Source organism: Schistocerca piceifrons, chromosome 1 (assembly GCF_021461385.2).
Source record: "Schistocerca piceifrons isolate TAMUIC-IGC-003096 chromosome 1, iqSchPice1.1, whole genome shotgun sequence".
Taxonomy (NCBI): domain Eukaryota; kingdom Metazoa; phylum Arthropoda; class Insecta; order Orthoptera; family Acrididae; genus Schistocerca; species Schistocerca piceifrons.
Genome location: NC_060138.1, coordinates 1,138,171,837 through 1,138,197,427, shown reverse-complemented (window position 1 = coordinate 1,138,197,427; position 25,591 = coordinate 1,138,171,837). Strand labels below are relative to the sequence as shown.

General features: G+C 41.8%; 1 protein-coding gene across 5 annotated transcripts in view; it reads left to right on the top strand.

The window, feature by feature from the left end:
• The first annotated feature begins 323 nt into the window (after positions 1-323).
• Positions 324-25,591, top strand: part of LOC124780762 (protein transport protein Sec24C) — a 131,702-nt gene continuing 106,434 nt past the window's right edge. For 4 of the 5 annotated variants that reach the window (XM_047253808.1, XM_047253809.1, XM_047253807.1 and 1 more), the window contains exons 1-3: positions 360-797; positions 4,793-5,016; positions 24,551-24,669. In XM_047253808.1, coding sequence (XP_047109764.1) covers positions 4,809-5,016; positions 24,551-24,669 — 327 coding nt within the window. In that variant the 5' untranslated portion in view covers positions 360-797; positions 4,793-4,808. Of the gene's footprint in view, positions 798-4,792; positions 5,017-24,550; positions 24,670-25,591 lie in introns of all 5 variants that reach the window. The other variant, XM_047253806.1, reaches the window with a different exon arrangement.

Here is a 25,591-nt window from a genome sequence, read left to right as displayed (position 1 = left end):
TTGCGAGTTTATGAAGTCGTAAAAAAATGTTTTTGGTGGAAATGCGAAGTACTTTCAACTTCATTTAACTTTTCCCGAAGTTTCTTACCTTAACTAAGCTCCTGTCACTTCTTGTGACGTGGAAAGGTCATTTTCTATGTACAAAAATGTTCCTTCGGATAAACCCTTGATCCTAAGTGAAGAAATTTTGGAGATATTGGCTAAACTATACTGTTCTCAATGTGCACGCTTAGTAATATGATACTGCACGGTCCCTATTGTATGGATGGGAATGCTGTTTGCGGTCTTGGAAAAAAAATTGAATCATTGTTTTGGGCAAAGATGTCAAGTTGACGTGGCTCGCTGTGCGCATGCGCAGTAAGGCCTTACGTGGCAAAGCCAGCTGGAGAGAAGTACGTTTAGCATTTCGATATAATGGTTATATTGCCTGTAACGTGAAATTTTATCTTTTGTAACTGGATATTAGTATGTGCTGTCGTTCCTGCAGAACTAGACTGCCTGATACTCGTTGGATTCTTAATTGAAAAAGTGATATTTCATGATTTCGAAAGCGCATCTATCGGTTTTGACGTTCGTTGACTGTGTCGTGTGTCAGTAATATAATACATATGTTGTTACCGTCAGACGTGTACATTGTATACATGTTTTCAAAGGTGTAGCCTTTTGCATCGTATGTTTTCCTGCTTCTGACAACTTAGTTTTGTTATCACCTGTGAGGACAAGTTAAGGTGTTATTCAAGCTGTTCATGTGATTTATTCTTTTTAAGACATTCACAACTAAAGTTACTCCTAAAGAGGTAAGCACGACTGTTAATGAACTGCCTTTTCTTTGATCATTCACAACATGTCAGCTTTTTTGTGCTAAGGAAGTTTTAGTCGTATGACGGACAATATACACTGATTCAGTATTGACATATTTCAGCTAAATGACGCTCACAAGAAATCAATGTTCTATTCTTCGTGACTCGTGAAACTGCTGGTACACTTAACTTTGATACCATATAAAATATCACATACACGTATTTCTTTGAAATTTGATCCACTGCTACAGTGCTTACGCCGAAATTCGAGGGAATGAATGTCTGCCAATTTTAAGAATTTTGCCTTAGTAGAAGTTTGTCGACTGCCTGTAGTAACAACCAATAATAATCTGTTCTGTGTACTGTAAATTGCCGTGTACGTTACGTCAGTCTGTCATATTTTAACGCAGAAATTGTAGCTTCTTACAGATGTAACTACGATGGTGTGGTGTTACGTAAACTTAGAACTATCAAGGGAGCATAAGGGAGAAAATGATTCAGTGTTTCTCGTCACAAGTCATTTCATAAGTTGAAAGTACGTTGGATAAGTAAGACAAAATGTAATGTTCGTGAACAGGAAAATGCTGTCAATGCCTTTTAAATGCTCCGGCAGGTACGCGGTTTGACGCGTGTGTTTCTGTAAGGAATACAATACAGTCTGCGAAACTTGTTTCTATGCATTGTGCGACATTTCATAACTGCCACAACGAAATTACTTTCACTTGATTCTTTCCGTTGTTATGGACATAATTTATTGCATTTTATGAATTCGTATTATGTACTACACATAAAGGTATAATTATTGTATTTAAACTGTAATGTGACATTACAGGGATAGCCAATAACAGACTTCCTATCAGTTTTGTTTTTACCAAATTATTTACGTCAAGTCGATTTTAAGACTTAGCCTATCAAGTAGCGAACGTCTATTCAGTATACACTTGATTGCTCCGCAAAACTTTCACTAGGTTCACTTCTTTAGTAACGTGAGAAACCTATTATGTGCAGGTTAATTTCTTCACAGTCAGAGATTTGTAACAGCTGTCATTGGTTTTTCTGCTACACGAGTTTTGTCCAGTGTGAATTCCGGAACTCATTCATTCACAGAGCGTATTTTCCTACTTTCAAAAAAAAACTCTTCTGTGATGAGTATCACTTTCCTAAACATGTAGTACCAGTTTGTTTTGGTAGAAATTTCCATGATGTAGAACAGTAGTCTAGAAAACACATAGGTTTATGCAAAAGATCATTATCTCGGTCCTTTGTCTGTAATAATATTTTCAATTTCAACAGAGATGGTTGGCTTAGAAGATGCAAGTCTCATGCACTGAAGAGGCTAGATATTTATATTTATAACAGTAGTCTTGTCAGTGCATTGTGAATTTTGAATTAGTAATGTGTGAACTGTTAAATTTAAACCTTGCTACTACATATGATACTTGTGATATACTTTATAGAGACATTTGCTCCTTCAATCAAGATATCAGTCTTGAGCACAGCTTACATTAAAACATCAGCCAGTATAATAGTTTGTTCATAAAGTCTTTAGATAATTTTTAAAAAAGTTTCGTTTACTGATTTAACAGGATAATTCATACACAAGAACCATTGTAGCTGTAGATCATCAAAATGCGGTGGGTCTTACTCATTTCTAACTATAACAACATATGAATTACTGGAGCTTATTAGCTGTGAATATATACCATCTGTTTGCAGTTTAATTCCAATTTTCGCATATAATTCCTCTGAAAAGCGTTATGTAACACTTGTGAATTATAGTGTTGTACATTTTTCTGGTGATGTAGTGTTCAGTTCAGCTTTAAAACATATCTGAATATTGTCATAAAAGACACATTATGGTTGGGACCATTGTGAGAAGTTGCAAAACTGCATGACACTTTGATTACTTTTGTTAGGGCTAGGTCAAACATATTACACTCATAGGTTTGTTTCTCACTTTGAAGATAATGATTATGAAAGTGAGTGTGATGTGTGTGAAATTCGGTGCAGTCTTCAAATAGTGACAAGTCTTTTAATGTCCAACATGCTATGACTGATAACAATAATTGCAGACTCATTGTCAGTGTGTTCTGACCATCAGTTTTTATATATTCTTTGATTACTTCAGCCGTCTGTAGAATGTCTTCAGGTGTGTATGTACACAACAACAGTGTTGATACCTTCCAAGATAAATATGCTCTATATTCAGCTTCCCGTGACATACAGTACACCTACATTTACTGTAAGCATTTCAGGTTAACAGAAGCTTGTCCAATTCACAACCTGGTTCTTAGGTTATGCTACAGATCAATACTTCACAAGGCTTAAGACTTTTTTTAATTCACTTTCATTGGCATGTCACCTTCCCGCATAATCTTATCTTGGGTTACACTACAGATCAGTCTGTCAGGGTCTAGTGCAGCAGGGGATACAACCCGTCGGCTTTGGACAAGGACGTCACAAGCCGCCAGAGAGCAGTTTACCATTTTCGCTTTTGCTGTTATGTTTCAGTTTAGTTTTTTTACTGATTGCTTAATAAAGTGGATCTGTTTATTCTATCTCGTGAGATTTTTTTTTTAAAAAGTCAAAAAACACTTATCAGCCACTGAAGGGAGCTACAACACTAAGAAGAATCGCTTCTCGATTGGCCACTTGTGACGTCATTGTCCAAAGCTGACGGGTTGTATCCCCTGCTGCACTAGTCCCGTCTGTCACTACAACCTACATTCGAAATGTAACAGAGATGCAAGAACAATATTGTGTTCTGTTCTCTTACTCTTTGCACATGTATGACTGCATCATCATTATGACACGGCTAAAAACTGACATCTGGTAGCAGTAGGTTTAGTAGATGTTGATATGTATGAGCTCTAACCTGCATGGAAATGGCCATTCTCAGTGTCTCCAATATGGCACCTGTGACTTCACAACATACACACGATAGCAAACATGAAAATACATATAAATAAGACAATAATGTCTCCCTTCAAAAATATAATCAAACTAATGGGACAGCTGTGGGAAATTGGGGGGTTTTAGGGTGGGGCAAGCTAAGTATAATAATTTTAAAAAAACCACAATCCCAATCACACAATATGGGGGGGGGGGGGGGAAATTACCACATTCCGCTACACCAACAAAATCCATAGGAATCCGACACTTCATATGACCTATGTAGCTCAACTGCAGCTGTTGATACCACAGAAACATCTACAACTACAAAAATTGGAATTGTACATTTCCTTTGACTTGTGTAGGTCCACCACAGTTTTTTGAACCTGCCCCATTGCATGCAAACATTGCACAATGGTAGAATGACCACAGTTAATCACTTTTGCCAGTTCTCGAGCAATCTCATGTGGATCATTATGGATTAATGTGTTTAAACAATCTTCCTCAAATCCTGAAGGTCTTTCTGAACATGGAGTCACTAATGTCAAAACGCTCTACTGAAAATGAGAAGACCATTTGCTAGCTGTGCTCTGTCCAGTGGCATAATCTCCATACATGATGCTTATGTTTCTGGCTGCCTCTGCTGTTGTCCCTCTTCTAATGAACTCAGGCAGAAGAGTATGTTGGCAATGTTCAGATTTCTAGCTCAACTTACTTTCTCAATTTGACAAAATCACAGTATATAAACTCAAATAAGAACAGTGAACTACAAATAAAAAATGAGAATTGATAAATAAACCCATAGCAACTGGAATCAGTTATGCAAAACAAAAACCCTGTGAACTTATGCACCAGCCTAAATATATTTAACGCCATGGTCATTTGATGTAATTGAGTTGATTCTTTTATCATAAAGATATAGTGCTGTTGACGTTATATAGCTGCATTTAGCATCTGTCCTTACAAACAATAATAGAAATTAAATAATGTGTGACTGTCGGAGGTTGTGAATCCAGTATTGTAGAAACATAAAGATTGCATTTCTTGTTGTGTTAAGTGTAGGTACTGCCATTGTGCTAAATTGAGGAAATGTTTTACAGAACCAGCGGATACACAATGAATCCGCAGTACGCAGCCCAACAGCAACCACAGTATGGTGGTTATGGTGGAGGGGGTAATGGTATTATCTCTCCAGGAGCACCACCTTCATGGGCGCAGAATGGCCCTCCCACAGGAGTTGGACTTGTGAGGCCATCGACACACAATGGTGGCCCAGGGTATCCTAATCCTGCTGTATCTAACGGTCCTACACCATCGCATCAGGGTAAGAACTTCAATTTCGGAACTCATGTTATTGTTAATTTTAGTGTTTAGTATGTCTTCTGACACACAGTAATATTGAAAAGGTACTCACCGAAGGAACAATGTGGGCAGGAGTTGTCATACAATCTCTGTTAGTCCCTCTCTCTTATTTTTAGTCTTGTAGAAAAGATTTATCATCTAGTGATAAGTTGGTGTAGCTTAGTGAGCATTTTGATATAAATGTGTTCTGTATCACAAAGAATAAGTAAAATGACAGTGGTATCAGACTGCATTCATTCTAGAATTCAATTCATATTACACAATATGAATATGAAAAAGGAATTTATGCCACTTGCTTGTAGAGTGCAATCTTCAGTATTTCAGCCAAACAACTGTTACAGAATCTGCTTATTGTTCATTGTAAGGGTGATCCGATGATGTGTGACAGGTGTGCTGAATTTTCTTTGGTGATCTCTGAGAAATGAAACAGAATTAGGAACTTGCTGTACTTACACAAGTATCATCGAGATGGTAATTAGAAATGTTCAAAAATTGATTTTTCCCTTTGGAAAACTGTAATATTAGGTGACATAATATCTGTCCACCAATTGCCATCTGGAGCTGATCATCAGATTCCTGCCAACAGATGAAAGTACATGAAAGTACAAAATCTCACACTGCCAGAGGAAGCTGTCCACTCTTTTGATCAAAAACCTCAAAAGTGATGTCCCTCTCCCTCCTTAGCCACAACTACCCTCCAGAGAGTTAACAATAATCCCCCCCCCCCCCTTTGTAGCCAAGAAGCCCAGCCTGCCCTACTTACTGAAACATTTAATCCCAGCACACCTCACGCCCAAACCCAACCATAGCCATTATCATAATTCAACACCTTGCACTCCCAGCCCTCATTCCATTGTTAACATCTTATCTAGATCCTTTCATCCTGGGACATTTCTTACTTTGTCATGCACCCAAATTCAATTTCACTACTCCTGTCAAAGATCTCCTCTCATTAATCCATCGCCTCATTTAGAAACAGCAGGTCATTATCCTGCATAGTTAGTGCTGAACTTTGCCTAGAACAGTTCCAACTTAAATCCAAAATTCTAAGAAAACTTTATTTTCTCCCATTCCTTTCAGAAAAATATCACAGGAACCCCAGACACTTCTTAAGCTAAGTCCTGAGCTGTCTGTGATGTGTAGGCAGAGAGGTTCACTATTATTGTCGCCATCATCCCCTCTCCCCTCCCAGTAGACAGCCTCCACTACTGCACTGCTAGACTGTGGGGAGTATGTGACAGAGGGGGCTTCATTCGCTCTAAATCACCTTACAAAACTATTCCAAATCGCCCCATTCCTTCCATCCACAATGAGTGCCAGAAAATACTTAAACCCCTAGTCCCCATCCCCAAGAAGCCTAATCACAATTTCTTCCACAGAATTCCTCACCCTTCCTGATCCAGAGACTCCCATCTTCTACCTTCTTCCAAAAATACACAAGAACAACCATTCTAGCTGTCTCTTCATTACTTTTTACGAAGCCCTCTACCATACGTACACCATCCGATTAAAAATATTCGGACACCCCTACATAATGCAGAATTGACCACTAGACCTGGCAGTATAAAAGGAGGGCCAGAATGCTATGTTGTTAGTAGAGAAGCAGTAACAGCAGAATGCATAGATCTGAGAGCTCAGTGATTTCAAGTGTAGTCTAGTTACTGGTTGTCACTTAAGTAAAAAAGTCCATCAGGCTTACTTGAACCCTTCTAAAGCTGTCCAATTCAACTGTTGTGACTGTGAAGTGGAAATGACAACCACTGGTAAACCAAGAATATACAGAGACCGCATGTACTAACGGAATGGGACGAGTTCAAACATTGGCTTCACTCCAGACCTCTGCATCCAATATCACTACTTTCTCTGGTTTTTGGTTGAGGATGCATGGGTTGTCATTCCTACAAAGACATTTGGACACCTCATTGAAAGTTTCCTCAGCAGGGTACAAGACTTCCTAAAGGGGAAGGATGGACACACTCCATATTAATATCCTCCAATAGTTGTCTGGATACTTTGATAAGATAGTGTCTGTCAGCGCCAGTAGACCACCACTTCCAACCCATACAGAACCTACCATTCTAAATAAGATGCCAGCTACATCCAGGATTGTCTCTAATCTGTTCTCTCCCTCTCCCACCTGGAACCCTTTTCATTGCTGTTAATGCTACATCACATTGGGTAGTCATACAGTCTAGAGGTCATAGCCCTAGAACACTACTTCCCCTAACAGCCACTGATAAGTCTGTGTAAAACCTTGTTAATATCTTTGTAGTCAGCTTCATACTTACCTGTAACTTCTTCACTGTTGAGGATAAGATATAACAGACAAATCAAGGGAACTCCTGTATGTATCAGAGAGGCCCTGTCCTATGCCGTTCTTTTCATGAGGTGCACAATTCATCCAGATTGTTACTGAACCTCTGGTTTCATACTTATTTATTGATACCTTTGTGCCCATGACTCATGGTGAAAGAGAAATTCTCCGCTTTCTGAATACTTTAATTCTTTACCTCAACTCACATTCATCTTGGCCTTTTCCATATTCAAATTTACCTCCCTTGACATTCACTCGCATCTCACTCGGGCTCAGAACCAAACCTCAGTCCATATAAAATCAACCAATAATCAATGATTCCTCTGCTTTGACAGCTACCACCCTTTACACATCATAAGCTCCCTTCCCTGGAGCTTAGGTACCCATGGCAAATGTATCCACTCAACCACTGAATCACCCAATACCTACACTAACAAGGTCTTGGACTCTCCTGTCCCACAACTATGCCACAGATCTTGGCCACAAACAAATCCCCCAGGCAGCTTCTTCCCTTCACCCTCTGAAAATACAGTTCCCTTTTCCAAAAAAACTCATAAGCGCCCCACTTGTTACCCAGTATGACCCAGACCTCGAATGCTTCAATACATTACTCCACCAAAGCTATGCCTTTTCCAAGGTAAGCTCCTGGAATTAGGCATTCTGTCCGTGGTATCGTTCCATCTCCCCCCCCCCCCCCCCTCCATCTGCTCCCCCCCTCACCCCCTTCTCTCCCACCCCTCCTGGGGCGCACAAATCTTTTGTGAGAATGTGTGTGGTGAGCATGGAGCTCAGTCATTACAGTACTCCTTCCTTTCAATTTTATACTCTGACTATACATTTTCTCTGACTTGGTCTTCAGCAAGGCTTTCTCATTTACAGCCTGGCTTTTCTATAGGACACTGATCATGATTGTGTGCTTTGCTTTTTCCAGTCTTTATTTTCCTACTCATTTTGGCTAACTCATGTTTGGTCCCTGTTTCAGGTTTGGCCTCCATTCATTCAACTCCCAGGGGGCTCACAGTTCTTTCGTGAGTTCGTGTGTGGCGCACATGGGGCCCCGAGCTATTGTAGCTCATTTTTCATTCCCTAGCTGCTTTCCATTCTCCCTGCCCCCTCCCTCCCTATCCCTGCCCCTTCCCTGTTGCCACCTTCTTCCCCTCTCTGGGTGTTCTGCTTTATGTCAACCTGGCTATTGGTTGCAGTTTTGTTCCTTTTGCCTGTTCTTTCACCCCTTTTGTGGTCCCCACTTGATGTTTGATCTCCACTTCAAAATTTCCTGTTTTTAGTGTGAGCCATATGGGGAAGAATCCCTCCATAGCATCTACGACGTGTATTCCTCTCCCCTTTCCCTTCCCCACTGTAGCCCGCCTTCCACCCTGCTAGGTCACCAGCGCCATGTGGTGGGGCTGTTATGTACCCATATGGCTGAGACCCCTGACAACACAGGGATCGCACTACTGATACCTGAACTGTTACCTCGCCGTGTATGCCAAGGAATGGTTGCTTTTCTTCTTGGAACATCGGAACTCCCAACAATGGCCGACATGCCAGACGGCCCTTGCTGTGGCTGGGTGGCGCCCATGGGGAGAGCCCTTGGTCAGAGTGGGTGGTATCAGGTCCGATGCTTGGCACATGAAACATATCAAGCTGCAAAAATCTGGCGATTCTCACAAGGCCATCTCTTCAAATGGTGAAGGATCCTTAAATGCTGTCTCATATGACCCGGCAGTATTCCCTTCCCTGGCTGCACCATAGGAGGAGGGCCAGGCTCACTGTCTTGGGCTGGAACCTTTTCCCTATTACCTCGTCTGTTCTAGGACAGATGGGACACAATCACCACCACAAAGCCATTGTTTTTTGTGGAAAATATTGAGGACAAATTTGGTGAAGTGGAGTCTTAGGAAGATGCAGTCGGGCTCCGTGTTGATCAAAGCTGCTTCTGCCACCCAATCCGCAGCTCTTCATGCCTGTGATCATCTTGGCAACGTCCCAGTGTCTGTCACTCCTCACCAACCTCTGAATATGGTCTAGGGAGTCATTTTTCATAGGGACCTCACCCTGCAAACTGATGAGGAACTCTGGGCTAATCTGGAGCGGTGTGGCGTTCATTTTGTTCGATGTGTGCAGAAGGGTCGCAAAGACAACTGCACCGAAACTGGCACCTTCATCCCGTCTTTCGAGGGGGATACCCTCCCAGAGAAGGTCAAGGTTATGTGCTACAGATGTGATGTGAAGCCGTACATCCCTCCACCCATGCGGTGCTTTCGGTGCTTGCATGTTGGGAATATGTCTTCCCACTGTACGGCGGAGCCTATGTGTGGTGACTCTGGCCACCCCGTCGATGAGGGAAGCCCTTGTGTTCTGCTGCATGTGTGTGTTAATTGTGCTGACCGCCACTCCCCTCGTTCGCCGGATTGCCTATCTTACAAGAGAGAAACGAAAATAACAAGAATATAAGTCCCTGGGTCACCTGTCTTACACTGAAGATCGCCAAAAGTAAGTATGAGGGACTCCATCTGGTGTCACTCTCTTCCTCCTCCTTACCCCAGCCCTGCCCCACTCTCCCCTCCACCTCCCCTGCCGTTCCCATAACCTTCTGTCAGGGAGTCAACTCCCCACCCCGGCCGAAGAAGTGCCCCCCCATTTTGGCATCTGCAGGTGATCAGGCTCCCTCCTGGGAACCCTCTCCCCGGGTCTCTTAGGCCAGAAGACTGTTACTGCCACTCGGCCACGAGGCGCACCTTCTGTGGGACCCGAAGTCTCCCGCTCTCTTTCGGTTCCCGATCTTGCAGATGCCTGTACTCCCCATGTCCTACCCTCCTCCACCTCAGAAGAAGAGGAGGAGGAGGAGGAGGCGGAGGAGAAGAAGAAGAAGAAGAAGAAGAAGAAGAAGAAGAAACATAAATCACAAGACAAGGCGTCCTCGGTGCCCCCTGAAGTGCCAACTCCCCTCTCGCAACCTGAATCTGACATATTATTTATGGATGTCACCCCATTCTTGTCAGTGACAACTACTGACAATGTGACCTGATGTCCTCCGCAGCTCCTTCATGCTTACCTTGGACTCACGCCACACACTCATCCAGTGAAACTGCAACATCTACTATCGTCACCTACCGGAAATGCAACGTCTTGTCTCCTCTTATTCTGCGTTCTGTCTTCTTCTCCAAGAAATGCATTTCCGTGATGACCACTCTCCCACTTTACGTAGTTATTGAGTATTCTGTCGGAACCGTGCTGGCCCTGGGATAGCATCTGGTGGGGTCTGCACTTTGGTTTGCTCCGATGTCCTTAGTGACTGGATCCTCTTACGTACCACCTTGGAAGTGATAGCAATTAGTGAAACTGACTGTGGCAATCACCATTTGCAATGTCTGCCTCCCTCCAGGTAGGCCACTTGCTTATGTTGCACTATCTACCTTAGTTCAGCAACTCTCGCCTCCGTTTCTCCTCCTTGGGGATTTCAATGCCCGCCATCCACTATGGGGGAGTGTCACATCAACGGGTCGGGGTATCCTAATCAACCAATTTGTCACGGACTTTGATTTGCGTCTCCTCAATGACGGTTCCCCTACCCACTTCAGTGCTGCTCATGGCACCTACTCTGCTATTGATCTCACGATCTCCTCCCCTGCCCTCGTGGCTTCCCTGCATTAGTCATCCCACTATGACCTTTGTGACAGTGACCACTTCCCAGTGACACTATCGTTCCCCTGCTACCACCAGGCAGACAGACCCCCACATTGGGCATTCCGCAGGGCTAATTGGCCTTTATACATGTTTGCTGTCTGCTTTGACACCTCCCTCTCAAATTCCATTGATATAGTTGTGCAAGGCACCTCTGCCGTTCTTCTTCGTGCTGCTGGCACTGCTGTCCTCCTATCCACAGGGCCCCCTCATCATTGGCTGGTACTGTGGTGGACCAAAGATGTCGCAGTCACTGTCCAGGACCACCGACGGGTGCTGCAGCGATTTAAGCAACAACTCTCCCAGACCGACCTCCTCCCTTTTAAGCATCTTTGTGCTAAGGCTCATTACATTATCAAGCGGAATAAAAAGGAATGCTGGGAGTGCTATGTTTCCTTGTTACGGACATAATGCCTCTTTATCACAGGTTTGGTCAAAGGCCCGTAGTGTTCTGGGCTGCCAACAACAGTCAACTGTCCAGGGTCTGAACATCCAAGGAGCTCTGTGCACTGATCCATTGGTCCTCACAGAACATCTTGCGACACACTGTGTGATAGCATCCTACCCTCCTGCCCTTCTCCAGCAGAAATGCAGAATTGAGCGGACCCCCCTCCATTTCATCCTGCACCACGTTGAGCACTACAGTGTTCCTTTCACTGAATGGGTATTGGTGCAGGCTCTTAGCTCTTCACGAGACACAGCCACAGGGCCAGACTCCATTCACAATCAGATGATTCAACACTTGGACGTTCCCCAGAGGCATCAGCTCCTGAGGGTCTTCAATCACATCTGGCTCACAGGTGCTTTTCCGTCAAAATGGCAAGACAGTGTATCCCCGTCCTTAAGGCCGGGAAAATCCCAACATCTCTCAACAGCTACTGCCTTGTTGGCCTTACAAATGTGCTTTGTAAACTGCTTGAAAGGATGGTCAGTTCCAGATTATGTTGGGTACTCGAATCTCAGGGCCTTTTGTCACCATATCAATGTTGCTTCCCAGCAGGACGATCTCCAACTGACCATTTACTCTGATTGGAATCAGCCATTCGACAGGCTTTTGTTCTTTGACCTACGTAAGGCGTACGACATGGCTTGGCGCCATCACATTTTAGTTACCCTCGGTGACTGGGGCTTCTGTGGTCCCCTTCAGATTTTTGTCCATGAGTTTTTCTTACCGGCTCTTACGGGTTCAAGTTGGCGCTTCACTCAGCACCCCTCATATTCAGGAGAATGGTATCCCACAGGTTCTGTGCTAAGTGTCACGCTCTTCCTCATTGCCATAAATGGGCTTGTGACCTCTGTAGGGCCTCTGGTTACCCCACCACCTAAAGACTACATGCCTGCAGAAGCTTAATGCTCTCCGCCTCCTGGCCCATATATCTTGGGGTGCAGGTGCAGACCATTCCACTCTTGTCCATCTTTACCATGCTCTGGTTTTGCCCAGACTCGATTATGGTAGTCAGGTTTATGGCTCCACAGCTCTTTCCACTTTGGAACTCCTTGACCCTGTCCGTCATTGTGGGGTGCGTCTGGCTATTGGTGCCTTTCACACTGGTCCTGTTGATAGTCTCCTCATAGAAGCAGGGATTCCCCCTCTACACATCCGACGGAGCCAACTCCTTGTTTCTTATGCATTTGCCAATTCCCTGACCATCCTGTATACCCTGTGCTCTTCGCCAGTGAGGGATGTCTTCCTCCTAACACCCGCCTATGTGGGATTGCGTGTTAGCACGTGTATCACTACCCTCTGCGGGTATCTCCATCTGCACTCAGTAGGCTGTGCCCCGTGTCTTTCCTCAAGTCCCTTCCCCCCTCTGGATGGTACCTAGACCATGGATTAGGACTGCTCTCTTCCAGGGTCCTAAGGTCTCTGTTGCTCCTGTGGTTTACTGGCGTCTTCTATGTGCCATCCTTGCAGACTTCCAGGGTGCCGCCATCTTTTACACTGATGGTTCTAAGACTGCTGACAAGGTGGGTTATGCTTTCATGTCTCCTACCAGCTTTGAGTACCATTTGTTGCCAGGACCATGTGGTGTATTTACAGCAGAGCTTCTAGCCATTTACAGGGCCCTCCTTTTTGTTTCTCAGGCCTCCCTCTGTAGTGTTTTAATTTGTTCTGACTCCATGAGCAGCCTGCAGGCTATCAATTGATGCTGCTCGCGTCACCCCTTGGTCTCTGCCATCCATGACCTTCTCTCTGCCCTTGAGCATGCTGCCTGTTCCGTCATCTTTCTCTGGGTCCCGAGTCATGTGGGAATCAATGGGAATGAATTGGCTGACCGTTTGGCTAGAGAAGCAGATACTTAACCCCCCCCCCCCCCCCCCCCTCCTTTTTCCAGTTTGTAGATTTGGTCTCGTCTTTTATGCTTATACTGTGTGTGTTTAATGTTCATTCTTTTATAATTTGACTCCTCTGACTGAATTCGTTCATTTTTATCAGACTCTTTCTTATGTAAACCTCTTTTGAATCGCGGGCTGATGACCTTGCTGTTTGGTCCCATACACAATCAATCAATCCATTCATTCAAAATTTTTCAATAGTGAGGGCCGTGCAGGGTAGATTGTGCAACGTGGTGCATGTTGCATGCACTGTGCAATCCTATCGTAAGTACCTTTGAACGTCCAGCCCATAGGGGAGGGAGGGGGGGGGGGGGTGAAGGAAGGGCTGTCAGGTACCTGCATAATCGTAGCCTCCTAACAACACAAGGAATGTACTGTTTGTGCCGAAGTTGAAAACTTCCTAAGCACACAAACCACTATGTACTTGTTGTTACATGCCGTTACCATGCCAGTCAGTCATTGCTGTGGCTGAGTGGCACCTCCTGGGAGAGTCCTTGGTTAGTGTGGGCAGTACATTATGTGCAGTGAAGAGAATCAAACTATCCACTCTGATAGCCCTAGTCCTCAATTGTCTCACCAGAGATACTAGATCGTTACATTACAGAAAGGTGTCGCATTCTAGAGGACAACGGTTCAATCCCGCGTCCGGCCATCCTGATTTAGGTTTTCCGTGATTTCCCTAAATCGCTCCAGGCAAATGCCGGGATGGTTCCTTTGAAAGTGCACAGCCGACTTCCTTCCCCGTCCTTCGCTACTCCGATGAGACCGATGACCTCGCTGTCTGGTCTCCTCCCACAAACAAACAAACCAACAGAAAGGTGTGCCTATCCCAACCCAAGCTGTAGGAGCAAAGTTGAATCAAAAGAAATATGTGAGAAATACTCCCCTCCGCACCTAGCTTATACCCGAACTGCTGGGTTTTTTTTTATTCTATCGAGGAAATATTTGAGAAGTAATGTCATTTATCAGAATGCGAAGCACCTTCCTCTCGATTAAAATGGCATCCCTTACTCAGTCACAGGCAGTGCTCTCCTGTGAAAAGCACAATGTGACATTCCTACCACCATCTCCCCTCTCAAGAGCCTCTGTATGGTCCAGAGTGTAAATTTCCATTGTGGTCTCACACTGCAAATAGCTGAAGAGTTTGCGTGTTAACCTGGACAGTGGGATTATGCATTTTGTCTGGTGTTTCCAGCAGGAGCAAAAACATAGTGTTAAGGATACTGGTGCTTTTATATTGGCTTTTGAAGTGGTTTGTTACCTAAAAGCTAAAAGTAATGGTTTACCATTGTGATATAAAGCCACACATTCCATCTCCAGGTGGTGTTTTTAATGTTTGTGTTTTAGGCTTTTGTTTTCTTACTGCACAAAAAATGCCCTTTGTGTAGACTGCAGACAGCTGTTATGTGAAAACACTCCACGAGTCTAACTGGCAGTACATATTAGCAAATCGAAAGACTTGCACTCGGCAAAAGTTCTACACTGACGGGAAGCCCTAGTCACATGACTTTTACATTTACAGCAGTGAAGGGCAATATTCCCCTTGATCTCTGAATTGACCCATTTTAAAGAAAGCAAGAGAGATACAAAGTACAAAACTGTAGTGTCTTTTGTATTTTGAAGTGAAGGAAAAATATGAACAGCTGTATCCCATTCAGATGACAAACTTCACTGACCTGGTGACAAAATCCTCCTCTATACTAAGAATAAAGACATCCGCATTTCTCTGGGTCATCTTCCTGCAGGCCTACTCGGCAGACTAGTAATGCTTTTTTATCTATTCCATATCTCTCTATCCACTTTTCTCCAAATTCTGGATTCAATTATCTTTTCCATTTTTCATTTCCCTTTTCTTAACACAGTATTACTCATTATTCTGTTCTTTCCTCTTCACTCCATTCATCTGACTCAAGATGGCACTGTGCTTACCAAAGTACTATCTTTGATCTCCTCTCCCTGATGCCTCCCCCTTTTCCTAACAAGGGGTGTGCCCCTATCATTCTGGGTTCTTACTGACTTCAGTCTCCTTTCTAACATTCATCAACTTATTCATTTCTCCTTCCTCTAAATCTGAAATCTAGGATAATTTTTCATTTTTTGTAGTGCTGTCAGCAATACACAGTTTTACCTGCTTGAACATAAGTACAAGCTAGCCAGTCTATCTCCCTGCAGTTTCAAAACTGATTATTTATTTTAATTACAGCTGCCTGGTTATGTAGGTAATAACTGCTTTTAGCAGAAAAATGTAGTAATGTACTACAGTTGAGTACATATGAAGTGAGTATGTGCACTTACATTTGTTTTAGTAATGGCATTTTGTCTCGTTTTAATTGTTATCCATTTTTGTGAGAATGTCCATAGTTGTTTCACATGCATATACTGTTTGCACTTATTGTGCAGCGAAATGCGATTGACATCCCTGCACATGCTTGCATTTAATACGTAACTGCCAGGAAGTTTCGTTGTTGTATTTAATGACCTGTCCTATATCTGTACAAGATTTCACAGGACCAAAACTAAATAAATAAATAAATAAATAAAAGTAATTGTTCAGTGCTGTCTTGAGCTGAACATTGTTGCACAGTTTGCGAATTTTGAGATGGCAGAGATAGAGGAACAATGCATGTGCATTAAATTTTGCGTGAAACTCAGGGAAAGCTTTACAGAGACACACCAAATAATGCCAGAAGCCTATGGTGATAAGCGCTTAAGCCGTACTCAGTGTTAAGAATGGATCACACAGTTTAAAAACGGCCGGATGGAAGTTAAAGGTGACCCTTGTTCAGGACACCCTTTGACATCTACCGATGACACTCATGTCAGATATGTCAATGAAACTGTGCATGCCAATTGAAGGCTGGCTGTCAGAGAGATTGCAGAAGAATGTAACATTTCAGTTGGGTCATGTCGTGAAATCTTGACATATCTTCGTGCAATGTATCGTGCCGCCACCAGGTTCGTCCCACGGCTCATGAGTCAAGACCAGAAAGACCTTCGCACCACAATCCATGAAGAGCTTTTGTCGCGCAAATGAGAATGAGACGTTCCTTACAAGAATCATAAGTGGTGATGAGACATGGGTCTACGGTTGTGATGTTGAGACCAAGAGTCAATCTTCGCAGTGGGTCAGGAAAGTTTCTCCAAGACTAATAAAAGCTCATCAGGTGAGGTCAAATGTTAAAGACATGCTGATAGTTTTCTGACTTTGAAGGATTAGCTCATCATGTATTTGTGCCACAGGGACAAACTGTTAATCGATGGTGCTATCAGGACGTGTTGGGATGCCCGCGAGAAAATGTGAGAAGAAAACAGCCTGAAATGTAGTGAGACAATTCGTGGCTCTTGCCTCATGATAACGCACCCACTCAATCATCCCTGTTGGTGTATGACTATTGCACAAAAACTGAAATCACTATGCTGTCTCATCCTGTGGTCTCTCCAGACCCAATCCCTGTGGAGTATTTTTGTTTCCTAAGTTGAAGGCCCCTTTGAAAGGATGAAGTTTTACAGTGATACACAAGATAAAAGAAAATTCACAGCTGGTGCTTCTCGCGATCCAGAAAGAGGCACACCAAGACTGCTTCTGGAACTGGAAATGCCATTCGGAGTGGTGTATCAATTGTGGAGGAGAGTATTTTGAAGGAGACCATGCATAATATGTAAAAGGAAAGCGTAGAAACATTTAGTGGCAAGAGTTCCGGAATTTTTTGAACAGACCTCGTAAAGTGGTGTCAGCTACTCAAATATTCACATGCAGTGCTGCAGGAGTGGATGACTTGTTGCTGGCAAATCTGATAGTGAAATAAAACAAGTGTAGCCGTCTGAAGATAGAAATAAAAGCCCAAGACTGTCCATGGCAATAAAATAAAGCTTTTTGAAAGTATTTGTGGCAGATTGCATTTTCCATCCACAATCCTTCATTAACAGTTGCTATCTCTCTCAAATGTTTGTCCTAATAGAAATGTTGTATGTTGGGATTCCCTTGGGAAGGAAACAGCTGAGATTAGAGCAAGCTACAACAATTTCCACATCTACATCTACATAAATACTTCGCAGTCTGCCGTACGGTATATGATGGAGTTACCCTGCACCACTACTAGTCATTTCCTTTCCTGTTCCACTTGCAAGGGAACAATGTCTGTCTATATGCCTTCTTATGAGGCCTAATTTCATTATCATATCTTTGTGATCATTATACACAATGTATGTTGGAGGCAGTAGAATCGTTCTGTAGTCAGTGTCAAATGCTGATTCTCTATATTTTGTCAATAGTGTTCCAAAAGAATGTCGCCTTCCCTCCAGGGATTCCCATTTGGGTCCCTGAAGCATGTATGTAACACTTTTTTGTTCGAACCTGCCAGTAAAAAATCGAGCAGCCCACCTCTGAATTGCTTCAATGTCTTCCTTTAATCTGACCAGGTATGGGTCCCAAACACCTGAGCTGTACTCAAGAATATGTTACACTAGCGTCCTATGTGCGATCTCATTTACGAGTGAACCATTCTTTCCTAGAATTCCCCCCAATAAACCAAAGTTGACCATTTGCCTTCCCTACCACAATCTTCACATGCTTATTCAATTTGATATCGTTTTACAGCTTTATGCCCAGGTGGTTAAACGGCATGACAGTGTTAAGCAGGACACAACTAATGCTGTATCGAAACATTATGGGTTTCTCTTTATATCCATCATCATTTACTTATATTTTTCTACATTTAGAGCTAGCTGCCATTCATCACAACAGCTAGAAATTTGGTCTGTCATCTTGTATCCTCATCAGGCACTCAACTTTGACAATTTACCGTACACCACAGCATCATTACCAGTCACAGATTGCAGCCCACCCCACCTGTCAAATCATTTGTGTGTATAAAAAATAATAGTGGACCTGTTGCACTTTCCTGGTGCACTCCTGACGATATCCTTGTCTCCAGTGAACACTCGCTGTCGTGGACAACATATTGGGTTCTGTAACTTAAGAAGTCTTCAAGCCACTCTCATGTCTTGATCTTATTTCATATGCTCGTACCTTTTTTAACAGCCTGCAAAGGGACGCCATGTCAACCCTTTTCAGAAATCTAGAAATGTGGAATCTACCTGTAGCTCCTCAGCTATAATTTACAGTATACCATGCGAGAGAAGGGCAAGACGAGTTTTGCATGAGCGATGCTTTCTGAAACCATGCTGATTAGGTGACATGAGATTTTCGCTCTCAAGAAAATTTATTATATTCAACTGAGGTCAGTGTACACATGTAGTAGGGCACATGGACAGTTCCGCTTCTTGCACCACCTGATGGTGTCACTTGGTCCTGTGGTGGGCTGGAGCTGCTACGAGCTGCCCGACTTGCTTTCCCACACACGCATCACTGCGGCTTGTCTGCAAGGTTCCAAATGCTGCTATTGTGCCTATTAAAGTGGAACACGGAGCCAGCCTTGAGCAGCCAATGACTTTTTACTCCTGATCATCATGATGGAGAAAATATCTGTTGAAAACTGTAGTGTTTTTTTGAAGTGGTGTGGTGTGAAAACTGAGAAGACTTTATTCAGACATCTCATCTCAAAAGACTCTGAGGACTGGTAGTAATATGTACCTTCTCTCATGTCCTTTCAGTTACAGTTCTCCATCTCTAAAATAATTGACAGTTATGGGTCATTAACTTTCTTTCTTTGTTCCTAGAAGACAGAATCTCCAGATGTTTTAGGCCAGTGCTTTTCATTGTGTGTAACATAGCTATTTTTGTATTTTTCACTGTTGTTTAAATCGAACAATACAAGACTGGGTGAAAAGTGTCACAGTAGATAGCAGGCTGAACTGTCACAGAGGAGGGGGAACGTTCAAATCCCCATCCGGCCATCCAGTTTAAGGTTTTAGTGATTTCACTAATCAGTTAAGCCATACGACAGCATAGGTCTTTGACACTGCTTTCTTTCCATGTCCTTGCACTATCAGAGTCTGCATTCCATCTCTAAAGACCTTGTCATGGGATATTAAATTCTAATCTTGCTTCCTTCTTTCATTGAGGATCAATTGTCCATCTTTAAAATCTGTCAATAATTTGTGAAGCTTTCTATATTTGACAGTATAATGCATGAACAGTCTTTTAGAGCTATCAACATTATCAGCAAAGTCATTATAATAATGTAAATGTTAGCTTTCCCCCATGAAAAATACATTTCACATCGTATGTGGTGTCTACAATTGATCCCAGCACACTACTTTGGGGTATTCTTGATGTCACTTTAGCCATATCAGTGACACTGTCAACAGCCGTATGAATCGTAGGAACATTTTGAGCAAGCAGACTTTCATATGATTGCAGCTTGCAGCATTTTTGTTATTCCTGCACAAAAAATTTAAGCTTTCCAATAGATGTCGTAATAAGTACTCAAAGAGCATATTACATGATTCTACAACAAAACGGGCAGCAGTGGGTGTGGTCAAAGGGGATGGGTATTGTGTTGAACCTGGGGACTCTTATGTGAGGGCAAGTCCATACCACCACAGTGGGGTGAGAGCAAGATGGAAATGTGCATATTTGTCTTTGATGGGTATCACTGCCCTCCTCTGTTCTTAAACACTGTCTTAAGAGAAGTAGCTGCTGTAGTGCATGTGTCAACCAGGGTGCCAAAATGGTCTACTGTGCTGTCACTGGGTGATGATTTAAACACAGTAGCCCCCTTCCACCTAACCTCACAGCTCCCACAACTGTTCATCCTGGAGACTTCATTGCCCATATTGTTACAGGGCTCAATTACAACCTGTCCCAGTGACAAAGGTCAATTTAATCACCAATATTAATACAACAGAAATATTACCTCTATATCAGACCACTATTGAAGATTGCACATTTTATTTTAAGTAGATAGAGTACTTCTGGAGTTCTTTCAATCCTCAGGAAATACTCCTCTCATGTTGTGTAAACTCGCTTCTCATATTTCGGAAATGGAATGGGAGAAAGCTCTAACAACTGATACAATGGGACATACATAGTGGTTTGCAGCATATAGAAATAGATGTAGATTACAAGAAATAACACAACATGTGGGTGAACATTAGGTTATTAACAGCTTTGTCAATCTGAAATGTACTTGGTGGCTGATTACAGCATACTGACAAAATATCATAATTAATTGTTACATTTCAGAGTCTCAATACACAGAATACAATGTTACAAAGTGATTTCTTAGAAAACTCTGTGAAGGCTTCCTGTATGCAAATCAGCAGTGGCCCGAAATCATGGTGCATTGCCAAATTCTCATTATTTGTTACTCATTTCAGCAGTTGCTCACCATTGCCTCACCATTGCCTCTCCAATGCCAAGGAGCCTCTGGATATAGAATTCCGCAAGTGCCGTTCTTGTACAAAGCTAACGATATTTTCATTAACAGTTTCATTCTTCACCAGTATAAAAATATTTAAAAATGACATCAAGTCACACTCAATTTCACACAGCTATAATGTCATAGATGCTGGTTGTCATGATGTGTTTATCAAGTCTGATTTTGTACCATCACAGTATTCTACAATAGGCCATATTTTCTGTCTAAAATTGTACTACTTCATTCACTATATGTTATGTAGTAATGGTGCTACAGTCACCCTGTTTACATGGGGCTCACAAAACCAGATTACGTAAACAGATATCCCAGTACCGCTTCTGGGTGGTCATGTAAACACTTCAAAATCGATTGTGGAAGTCTGCTTCTAGTTGTCAGTTTTCAAATTTGGCAGTCAGTTTTTGTTCCCTTGTAAACACAACCAGTTTTGAAACGTGCTTGGGTTGTAAAGTTATTTCTTGTTTTCAGAATATTCGTTTAATATGGACTTATTGTGTGGTGAAGGAGAAGCAGATATATTAGACTGAGCATGAAGCTGTCTTCCTATAATATTTAAGGGAAGAGAAATAACAATTGTTTTGATTGAATCAGAAACTGGATCAGCTATTTTCCAGGCACCATGTTTAACTAGGCTAGCAAATCTGCTTCAGACCTCAACATGTAAACAAGGTAGCAAAATACGGTATCCGAAATTCAGTTTTCTTCTTTCGGAAGATGTGTTGCATGTAAACATAGTGAATTAGAAATGAAACATTATTAAGAATGTAATCCCAAAAGTAAGGTCTCCTATTTTTTTTATAAGTACATAGATATGTTTATTTCTAAAGTGGCTTACATCAGTTTACAGCTTGAACATTTAGCTATTTTTCGACATAATCACTATTTCTGTCGATGCATTTTTGTAGACGCTTTGGCAGTTTTTGTATGCCCATATCATACCAGCTCACCACCATGCTGTTCAGAAAGTTATGAACCTCTTCTTTCACCTCGTCGTCGGAGCTGAATTGCTGGGACCACAATTGACGCTGACAGGTACTGTGAGACTCTGAAAAAACTCAAACGGGAAATTCAGAACAGGAGAAGAGGTATGTTGGCAGGGGCGTACACATTCTCCATGACAACACTCGCCCACACATCGCTCGGCAAACCATTGCTCTATTGCAACAGTTTCAGTGGAACATAATCACCCACCCACCCTATGGTCCTGACTTGGCCCAAGTGAATATCACCTGTTCCCTAGGTTAAAAGAACATTTGGCCGGAAAGCGATTCAGCTCCACTAACGAGGTGAAAGAAGAGGTTCATAACTTTCTTAACAGCGTGGCGGCTAGCTGGTATGACATGGGCTTGCAAAAACTGCCACAGCATCTACAAAAATTCATCGACAGAAATGGTGATTATGTTGAAAAATAGCTAAATGTTAAAGCTGTAAACTGATGTAAACCATTGTAGAAATAAACATGTCTATGTACTTACAAAAAAAATAAGAGACCTTACTTTTGGGATTACCCTCATAAGATTGTTATTGCCATTGCTAATGCTATTACTTCCACTGTCATCATCAATATTGCTATTACTACATCTTCTCAGTGCTAATTTGCTAAATCCAAAGGTCAAGGCTTTGATCTCCAGTTAATTTTAGTATGTTTATCTCGGCAAAAATAATCAATTTTTGAAAATATAATGTGATTGGATAGGTAAATAATCTACTCAACAAGCATTGGCAGGAGAACACACACAAAAGTATAGTGACAATTCAGAAGTATTGAAGGGAAAGGAAGAGGTATGAAGGAAAAGGACTGATGAGGTTTAGGAAATGAGGAGAGTTTGCAGCAGTCACCTAGAACCCTCTGTCAGAAGAGACTTACCGAACTGTATGAGAAGCCCTGATCTGACTCCTGACTCTCCTTGTTTCCTAAACCTGCGTCAACTCTTTTGTCAGGAGGAGGTACCACTGACTCTGAAAGCTTGCAAATTTCAGTACTTTTATGTGTGTTCTCCTACTGCTGCTTGGTGAGTAGATCTTTTATCTATCCAATTATGTTGTAGTATTTTTATCAGTTATTCATCATTTCTTTTACTCTATCAATGTTTGTAAATGTGTGAAATGCTACAGTTCAGATTCCATTTCAAACCATAAATCATTCTATAACTGACTGAGTAGTCCAGTTTAAAAATCAGAGAATGATGACACACCACGTCAACTAGAACCATGTGTAGTAAAGCACTGTGGTGTTCAAAAATAGTCTCTGGGTATTTTGTGTAGACAGTGATAGGAACTACATCATATAACTCACAGCTGTACTTACTACTTACTTATAACTTTATTTAGACTATCCATGTACAGTTGATTTTTTATTATTTAAAAGAGTCAGTAACAGGTTTTCACTGTGATTTAAGATGCACCTAATATAAATACATAGACAGCTGATTGTACACCCATAGTTTAATTTATAGTGAATTTTTACTTTTGCATATAGTTGTATATTGTAATTAGACATTAAATGTTTGTAATATCATTGAGCCTGTAACTTAAGATTGTTGGACAATTCTACTAAGTGATAAGGCTTGTTCCAGATACACTATAAGAAATGTAGGTTTGTATTATATAATTCAGTGCCTAACAGACTTTGGTGTGATAACAGATTTGTATTCTTTTTACATCTTCTTATGATTACCACCTCTGTAATTATTTCCATTACCTTTATGATGGATAACAACAGAAAACTTGTGTACCCCTACCACGCTAAAATGATCACTAATTATCATAACAGCTTTTGCAACAGAGGTACCTCACATCACCCGATGACATCCCTGTCCATAGATGTTGAAAGTGGGTTGGCCATCTTGAAGGTGTCTTAATCCAAACCTCTTTTGGATGTGTGGGAAATAGTTGTTGGTCCCTCTTTCTTCTTCAGGATTTATGACAAAGAAATTTTGAATATAAATTTAACCATTAGGAAGACATTGGTAAAGGTGTTTGTGCGGAGTGTGGCCTTACATGGAAGTGAAATATGGATGTTATAAACATTTCAGAAAGGAGGGAATAGAAGCTTTTGAAATGTGGTGCTACAGAAGAATGCTGAAAATTAGATAATAGATCAGATAGCAAATGAGGTGGTGCTGAATTAAACTGAAAAAAAGAATTCTGTCACAACGTGTGTAAAAGATAAGATTGGTTGATAAGGCACTGCCTTGAGGCATTGAGAAATTGTGATTTTGGTAGTGAAACATGTGTTGGGGGAGGGGGGGATGAGTTTGGGGGATTGCAAGGAAGACAAAGGCTTGAGCACGGTAAGCAGATTCAGATGGATTTAAGTTGTGGTAGTTATGCAGTTTTGTACAAGACAGACTATTGTGGAGAGCCACTTCAAACTAAGTGTTCAGATTGAAGACAGCATTGACAACACACTGTCATATCTGGCTGAGCTGCTTATTTTCTGCATTACTTTTCTGCCTCTTTCACCCACTTCTACACAATTGCTGAAATCGAGTAACTAGTCAAGGAAGACACCTAAATATCTGGAAAGAGTTTTTTTTTATGTGCCTGTTATGAAGCCACATGAGTGGATCTCTTAAGAACAGGATTCATCTAGAGATAGCTCGTTTGTTTTACGGAAGTGTGAATACAAAGTCAGCGTCAGGTTTATTCAGTGTAATGTACTGTGTTAAATAGTAAAAGCTTAGTATTTGAAAATATAAAACTATCTTACCCTCAAAATGAAGGCACTATATAGTAGAGTTCTACACAATCAATAGATGTGCAGGCATTCATAGAATTGATAAAATGTGATTGCAATAAACCCCTCTGTGTTACAGGAATGATGGGGTTTCCTCCTCAGCATCAACAAATGCAGGCCTCACCAAATCAGCTTGCTGGCCAAATGGCAGCAATGAATCTGTCAGGAAGCCAGCAGAAGCATGGCAATGAAAACCAGGTATGCTAATGGACACAGTGATAAAATGGGAAAGCTTAAAATTCAAGATTTCAGAATCCATGAAACATTGTAGACCATAAGTAATCATTCGATAATTACAGATTCAGTTGTTTTCCATGACATATACAGCCATCCCATTACGCAGGCACAACTAGTGACCTTGTGTGTCAATAATGCTCGTAAAATATGTAGCAGTGGTCTGCTTTAAACAACAGACATTTTTAAAAATGTTTTTGGAGTGCTTTAGTTAACATTGCACTGTGTATTAGAAAACAAATTCATTGCTGAAAATTGTTAAGTTGGGAAACCAGATTATCTTGCTTGGGAAGTGGTTCTTTGTCAACACTAAGAATTTTTTAATGTTTCGGTTAGGTGACATTCAGCATTCATTAAGTAATTGAAAAAGCAAATTTTAATCATCAACTGTTTTTATTTGTATCTTAATGTGTACCAGTTTTGGTTGTGGACCACCTTCACATGGTGTCCGCCAAAAGTTTATAAGCAGAATCTTTTCATGAATACCTACAAAGCAAAAACATATTAAGTGAATACCTATCATTTTCTTTTCTGGTTGATAGAAAACCCTAAATGTCATAATATAATGTAATTGGATTTCCTTCTCATCCTGTCCGGTAAGTCCCTCCTGACCCGCGGTTCTGGGTGACTTTTTGCAAAATCTACCTCTTTTTCCTAGACATCTCCAGTCCTTTTCAATCACCCCTCTTCCTTCCCCTTCAACCATTCTGTTGGAAGGAGGAGCCACTGGCTCGGAAAGCTTGCATAATTATAACATTTTTTTATGTGCGTGTTCTGCAGCTGCTTGGTGGGTAGATTTTTTTATCAATTCAATTACATTAAATGTCATAATAGGTATAAGAACAGAACACAGCTACAGAGGCTGCACTGTATAGCCCTTAGCTCT